This window comes from Solea senegalensis, linkage group LG10 (genome assembly GCF_019176455.1).
Source record: "Solea senegalensis isolate Sse05_10M linkage group LG10, IFAPA_SoseM_1, whole genome shotgun sequence".
Lineage (NCBI taxonomy): Eukaryota > Metazoa > Chordata > Actinopteri > Pleuronectiformes > Soleidae > Solea > Solea senegalensis.
In genome coordinates this window covers 627,621-635,000 of record NC_058030.1, presented here as the reverse complement: position 1 = coordinate 635,000, position 7,380 = coordinate 627,621, and the positions used below count along the sequence as shown (strand labels likewise).

The 7,380-nt window shown below is 43.1% G+C and overlaps 1 protein-coding gene across 2 annotated transcripts in view; it reads right to left on the bottom strand.

Annotated features, from left to right (window-relative positions):
• Window positions 1–1,408: 1,408 nt before the first annotated feature.
• chmp1a (charged multivesicular body protein 1A) overlaps window positions 1,409–7,380 on the bottom strand; it is a 385,704-nt gene continuing 379,732 nt past the window's right edge. Inside the window, exons 2-7 of one of the 2 annotated variants that reach the window (XM_044035995.1) lie at window positions 4,811–4,830; window positions 4,090–4,193; window positions 3,840–4,005; window positions 3,631–3,759; window positions 2,443–2,636; window positions 1,409–1,865 (exon numbers count right to left, since the gene is read on the bottom strand). In XM_044035995.1, the coding sequence (XP_043891930.1) occupies window positions 1,844–1,865; window positions 2,443–2,636; window positions 3,631–3,759; window positions 3,840–4,005; window positions 4,090–4,193; window positions 4,811–4,830 (635 nt within the window). In that variant the 3' untranslated portion in view covers window positions 1,409–1,843. The remainder of the gene's footprint in view (window positions 1,866–2,442; window positions 2,637–3,630; window positions 3,760–3,839; window positions 4,006–4,089; window positions 4,194–4,810; window positions 4,831–7,380) is intronic. The other variant, XM_044035996.1, reaches the window with a different exon arrangement.

Below are 7,380 nucleotides of genomic sequence, written 5' to 3'. Positions count from 1 at the left end.
AAACACATGATTGTGTGAGTAAGTGTGCGGAGGGAGAGGCTTTAGTGTTCTGATGCACTGAAAACATGAAGAACCAGAGATCGGACAACGTTTCACGATTCAAAGCTGAACTCGCGTCACTGAGGCACTGGTGAGGAGGAAGCACCTGCATCCCAAAATAAGGCATTTAAAGCAAAAAAGTCTAAATGTTTCTTTGAAAAACAAAACCAGGGAGAGGAAGATGATCAAACAGGACCATGTTAGCGACATGTTAACAAACAAATGTAAAAAACCCTGAAACTAACTCCTCCTCCTCCACAGAATCCATCTTTTAAATATTTCTGGAAAAGTCCTCGCCCCCCGGAGAGGCAGCGTGTCGACACAAGTTCACGTCCTACATTTCAAACGTCTGCCACGTCTGTCCAGTCACATGACTGTTCAGGTGTAAACAGGAAGCAGATTATCCTCTGTGTTTGGTTGCGTGGTTACCAAAACAACAAGTCTGTTGTCATGACAACGCTTAGATTCAAAATACCTTTATTTTATTTTTTATTTTTTTATAATCCTGTTTAAAAGGACTAAAGCGTAACTGTAGCAACAGTGATGTGCATTAAAGGTAAAACATGGCGAGCGTCCAGAGCGTCGCGTCAAACGAACGTCCAGAGCGGCGCAACAAACAAAGAGCGTCGCGACAAACGAACGTCCAGAGCGGCGCAACAAACAAAGAGCGTCGCGACAAGACGCAGGCGTGCAAGCAAAGTGTCGCGACAAGCGAGCGTCCAGGCGGCGCAACAAACAAGCGTCGCGACGCGAATGTCCGCGAACATCAAGCGTCGCGACAACAACATCAAGCGACAAAAAACAAGAACGTGTCACAACAAAAAGCGTAAGGCGCAAGCGTCGCGACAAACGTCAAGCGACAACCCATGACGTCCAAAGCGTCGCGACAATGGCGACAAAGCGAGCGTCAGAAGCGTCGCGACAACGAGCGTCAAGCGTCGCGACAAAGCGCGTCAAGCGACAACCAAGCGTCGCGGCGCACTAAGCGCGACAAGCGAGCGTCCAAGCGTTGCAACAACCAAAAGCGTTGCGACAAAGCGAAGCGTCCGCGACAAACAAGCGTCAAGCGTCGCGACAAGCGAAGCGTCAAGCGTCGACAACAAAAAGCGTCGCGACAAGCGCGCAAGCTGAGCACGACAAGCGAAGCGTCCAGAAGCGTTGCAACAACCAAAGAGCGTTGCGACAAACGAACGTCCAGAGCAATGCGACAAATGAACGTCCAGAGAGTCACAACAAAGAGCGTCACGACAAACGAGTGTCCAGGCGTCGCGACAAATAAACGTCCAGAGCGTCGCAACAAACAAAGAGCGTCACGACAAACGAACGTACAGAGCGCCGATAACGTTGCAAAAAAGAAGGGAAACGTGACTTTAACCCTCTCATGACCTTCATGAGGACTTGTGTAGATTTTATTTCTGTTCCAAATGTTCAGTGAGTGAGTTTTTCTGCTCCTTTTTTCCAGAGATAACGTTGACGTTCGTTATCTGGAAGTTTTAAAACCGTTCAGGAATCACAGTACTGAGAAGCTGACGTCACAGACGGTGGATCTCGACTGTGATTGGACGCTCGTTCCCGCGGTGACGACAGGACGGTCACAGAGGGGTTAAAAGCAGGAGATAAAGACCGATCGATAGAAGAGAAGAGACCAGAGAGAGATTCCTGTCTTCTCAGGTGCTATTTGTAGCCTAGTGTGTGTGTGTGTGTGTGTGTATTTATAGAGCAGTAATCAACAGCCTCATTAAGTCCTCACACACACACACACACACACTCTCATCTCCCAGCTGTGTGTGATGCCGTCGCTGCCTCAGTGCCTTAGAGCAGCCAACCTGAAGGAAGAGGAAAATAAGATGGAGTCAAATGTAAACAAACATTAAAGGTGCAGTGCACACAAATGACATAAAAAAAACAAAAAACAATAAAATAACAAATCCATCATCCAAGTCTCCTGTGGTGTTAAAGGGACAGTTCAAGTGATTTTAATGTCAGTGTGTTACCGTCAACTGTGCATGTGAAAACATGGCCGCCGATGGGGACAACGGGAAAAACTGATTTACGTCACTCAACAAAAGAAAACGCCTGGCGGCTGAAGTCGACAGTATCTTTAGAACATGGTGACGTCTTTGTCTCACTGTCAGACACACTTTACAACAGGAAAGTGAGGTCTGTAAACCACTCACTCTCCCACACCAAAGTCCACAGAGAAAATCAGTGATTTTAACTTCACACACACACACACACACACACACACACAGACAGAGGAGTTGTTGATCCACTGCTGCCTCCATCACTAAGTTCAAATTTTTTTAATCGTTCATTCAGATTAACCTCAGTGACACAAAGTGACCCCACGACTCTGACGACAGTTCACGTGCGACTCGTGACCCCGGTGACCCTGAAGCTTACCGTCGAGACAGCTGGTCCTCCTTCTCCTGGCTGCGTGAACTCTCCGGACCCAGTGACGAAGCTCCGGCCGGCAGCTGGCTGAGCTGGTCCATCACCTCCAGGCCGTTCTGCTCGGCGATCTGCTGGATGAGGTCGTCGACCTGCTCCTGAGGCGTGGTCAGTGTCATGGCCGAGCTCATGGAGTCCTCCATCACCTGAAGACGAGACAGAGACAGACGCTGTGGCATTTTCATTTTCATTTATTTACATGGAATCTCACGCCAGCGACAGAGAGACAGTGGACACAGACAGTGTCACAACTGTCTCCATGTTTGTCCTGCGTCGGCCTCGTCAACATACAACAAGCAACGCAGGGCGTGAAACAGCAGGTTGTCGTGACAAACAAGGGAGACATTGACCTGAATATCAACTGACATCCTTTACTGCACAAAATCCAAGCACTTTCAAGGACCCATGTCTATTTAGGGCCATTTTCAGAGCCATTACCTTGGCTCGCAAACCTTCAAGGATTTCAAGGACACATGAGAAAAAAACATTCAAGGGCTTGGATTTTTTTTTTCCAAAATCACAAAACCTTCAAGGATTGCAAGGACTTATGAGAAAAAACACTTTCAAGGGGATGGATTTTTTTTTAAATTTACAAACCTTCAAGGATTTCAAGGACACATTGAGAAAAAAACATTCAAGGGCTTGGATTTTTTTTTTCCAAAATCACAAAACCTTCAAGGATTGCAAGGACTTATGAGAAAAAACACTTCAAGGGGATGGATTTTTTTTTAAATTTACAAACCTTCAAGGATTTTAAGGACCCATGGGAAAAAGGTTCAAGGGCTTGGATTTTTTTTTAAATTTACAAAAATTTCAAGGACACAAGAAAAACATTCAAGGGACTAGAATTTGTTTAAAATTCACAAATGTTCAAGGATTTGAAGGACCTGTGGGAACCATGAGATATATATGTTATCACCATTATTACTTGAGTTCCAGGACTAATAATAATGGCTACAAGTAGCGGTCATCAATCATCGGCCCAAGAGAGATTTCTAAAGACCTCGCCCGATAGTTGCCGTGGTTACTATCAGTTGGCGGCAGCGGCAAGTTAGCGTGAGGAGCTAAACCTTTGGTCGAAACATACGGCACATCTCTGACCAGATCACTGGATGAAGACACAGTGGGGCAGCGACTCACCGAGGTGTGGACGTCTAGGTTCTGCACTTGACTTTCAAACTTATCCATGACTGCTGAGACCTTCTGGAGGTCCATGGAGCTCAGAGCTTTGTCCAGGGCCTTGGTCACCTGACCCATGCTCTTGGTCACCTGGAGGAGAGACAGATTAAGGGCCTAACTCTGAAAAACGTAATCTCATCGCGGGGTGGACTGAACACGGGGGGACTCACTCCCTTCATGGTGACGGCCGTCTGGACCTTCGAGGCCACGGCGTCCAGTCGCGACGCCATACGCAGCCAGTTGAGACCTTCGTTCTTTTTCCGGATGGCGTTCTCGGCGTAGACTCTGGCACAGTCCACATTCTTCTGCTGCAAAGCCTGGACAAAAAGAGAAGGACTTCACTGAGGACGTTAATCACACACTGCCCCCTGCTGGGAAAAATGATGTGGAACTTTTCTGAATGTTATTTAAAATACACACGTATGTTTGTTTGTACGTTTGCTGACCTTCTTGACTTTGGCCTGCTCTTTTTCGGACTCCTTCTCCGCCTTTTTGGCCAGACGCTCGAGCTGCTTGGCAGAGAACTGTGGATACACAAATAATAAAGACAAGACACTTAAGACAGACGTTCCACAAAGGCATGAACATTTTGTCACACTGGATCCAGAAGAGCTTTAGCTGCTTATATAAAAATCTGTCACCATCTGACATTATTAATTATTATTATTGTTGTTGTTATTATCGTTGTATAAACATGACAAGGAGATTTATGTGGAGATAAAGCTGCACACAAGTTTGTTTCTCTGGACTGATGAAAAGATTGAGAGTGACAATATACTGTGAATATACTCTAAAATACACTGTAGAATACACTCTAAAATACCCTGTGAATATATTTTAAAATACACTGTTAAGGGTTAGAGATGTCCTGATCCGATATTGATATTGATATAGGATACCGATATCAGCCAAAAAAACGCATATGTGATTATATCGGAGTGCCTCTAAAATCTACGAAATAAGTGCTCCGATACAACAGTCCGTTCCGTACTATATGTATATATATATATAAATACATATATATGAAGTATGAAGATAATGATATAACCTCCATATATTGACCAGATTGAACTGTTAAAAAGTGTAGAGAGGCAGCTGCTAAAATAAGGAGCCTTCTAGGTTGCTTCACTCACATACGTACCTTCAGCTGGAATAATGTCTCTGTGGGGGAAGAGTGAGACACAGGGTTAGGATTACGGGGGTTAAACGTCATGGAAGCTTCAGTGACAACAAAACAAAGAAAAGCTGCAAATTAGGAATGGATGATTAAATGATAACGACAATAATATAAGTATATTCAGTGGTAAGTAGTGCATTAGGGTGAATCTAATCCCAGTGTGGGCCTGTGCATTTACATTTACAGTGCAAAAACTAGTTCAATTAAATAAGTGAAGTGCAGACAGTATAAACATGTTTCTCTCTTTTGTCAGGCTACAGCAATTATCAATCAGTTACAGAATCAATCAACTATTTTGTCGAGTTATCTGATTTTTCAGCCTCTAAAATGGGAATATTTTCTGGATTCTTTGCTCCATATTAACGATGCGCATTTCAAGCAAAAAGGCCATGCCAATAAGAACTGAGTAACTGTCATTTTGACCAGTAAAAACTGAATTATATGTAACTGTGACATCATTTTGACTAGTAAAAACTGAATTATATGTAACTGTGACTTCATTTTGACTAGTTAAAACTGTGACATCATTTTGACTAGTAAAAACTGAATTACATGTAAGTGTGACATCATTTTGACTAGTAAAAACTGAATTATATGTAACTGTGACATCATTTTGACTAGTTAAAAATCCTTACTTTTACTTCTTTTACTTGAGGACATTTCACATCAGAAAATGACTTTTTGAAACTTAAGTACAGTAAATGTCACATACTTTTACTTTTAATATTATAAACTTCTACCAAAGTCATTTTCTGGTAACATGCTTGTACTTTTACTCAAGTATCACTTTAAAGTCTGAAACAAAACAAAAATTTAGAGCAAAACTACACCGTTTCACTATTTCAATGACTTCTCATTTCTATATTGTTTTGTTTTGTTTTTTTTCTGGCTCACCATGACTTTGCGCAGCTGGAACCTTCGCGCTCGTATGTCCTGCATCAGCATCTCAAAGGGCGTGAGGCTGAACTCTGTGGGCAGAGTGTTGAACGGCTGCTCCTGTACCTTCTTCAGCTTCACTCCCTGTCTGAGCTCCTTCATCAGCTGCACCCACAGACGAGCCTGAGGCAACAAACAACCACCATAACAACAACAACAACAACAACAACAACAACAACGACATCACAATGACAACAGCGGCCTCTTCATCACGTCTCACCCAGTCTCTGTGCTTCAGAGCATCCAGCTCCGCCGTCGACTTGTCCTCCAGAGCGTCTTCTGTCGAGATCTTCTTCAACATCTGAACAGCAGAAAAATGACAACCACACGAGGCACCACCTCTGAGTTAGTAAGCTAGCCATACATGTGCGTTAGTAAGCCATTCATGTGAGTTAGTAAGCCATTCATGTGAGTTATAAGCCATTCATGTGAGTTAGTAAGCCATTAATGCAAGTTAGTAAGCCCATTCATGTGAGTTAGTGTGCAAGTTAGTAAGCCATTCATGTGAGTTGCCATTCATGGAGTTAGCCATTCATAGTTAGTGCCATTCATGAGTTAGTACATTCCCATTCATGTAGTTAGCCATTCATGTGAGTTAGTGCCATTCATGAGTTAGTAAGCCATTCATGTGAAGTAAGCCATTCATGTGAGTTAGTAGGCCATTCATGTGAGTTATAAGCCATTCATGTCATTCATGCGAGTTAGTAAGTTAGTAAGCCATTCATGCGAGTTAGTAAGCCATTCATGAGTTAAGTAAGCCATTCATGCGAGTTAGTAAGCCATTCATGTGAGTTAGTCATTCATTAGTAAGCCATTCATGCAGTAAGCTAGTCATGCTAGAAAGCCTTCATGTGACTTAGTAAGCCATTCATGTGAGTTAGTAAGCCATTCATGCGAGTTAGTAAGCCATTCAAGTTATAGTTAGTAAGTCATGCGTAGAAAGCCTTCATGTGACTTAGCAAGCCATTCATGTGAGTTAGTAAGCCATTCATGCGAGTTAGTAAGTCAGTCATGCGAAGTAGAAAGCCTTCATGTGACTTAGTAAGCCATTCATGCGAGTTAGTAAGCCATTCATGCAAGTTAATAAGTCAGTCCAGAAAGCCTTCATGTGAGTTAATAAGCCATTCTTGTGAGTTAGTAAGCCATTCATGTGAGTTAGTAAGCCATGTGAGTTAGTAAGCCTTTCATGTGAGTTAGTAAGCCTGCCATTCATGTGAGTTAGTAAGCCATTTGTGTGAGTAAGTGCCATTCATGTGAGTTAGTGTTTACCATTCATGTGAGTTAGTAAGCCATTGTGTGAGTTAGTAAGCCATTCATGTGAGTTAGGAAGCCATTCATGTGCCATTCATGAGTTAGTAAGCCATTCATGTGAGTTAGTAAGCCATTTGTGTGAGTTAGTAAAAGTTCATGTGAGTTAGTAAGCTATTTGTGTGAGTTAGTAAACCATTCTTGTGAGTTAGTAAGCCAGCCATTCATGTGAGTTAGTAAGCCATTTGTGTGAGTTAGTGGCCATTCATGTGAGTTAGTAAGCCATTCTTGTGAGTTAGTAAGCCGGCCATTCATATGAGTTAGTAAGCCAGCCATTCATGTGAGTTAGT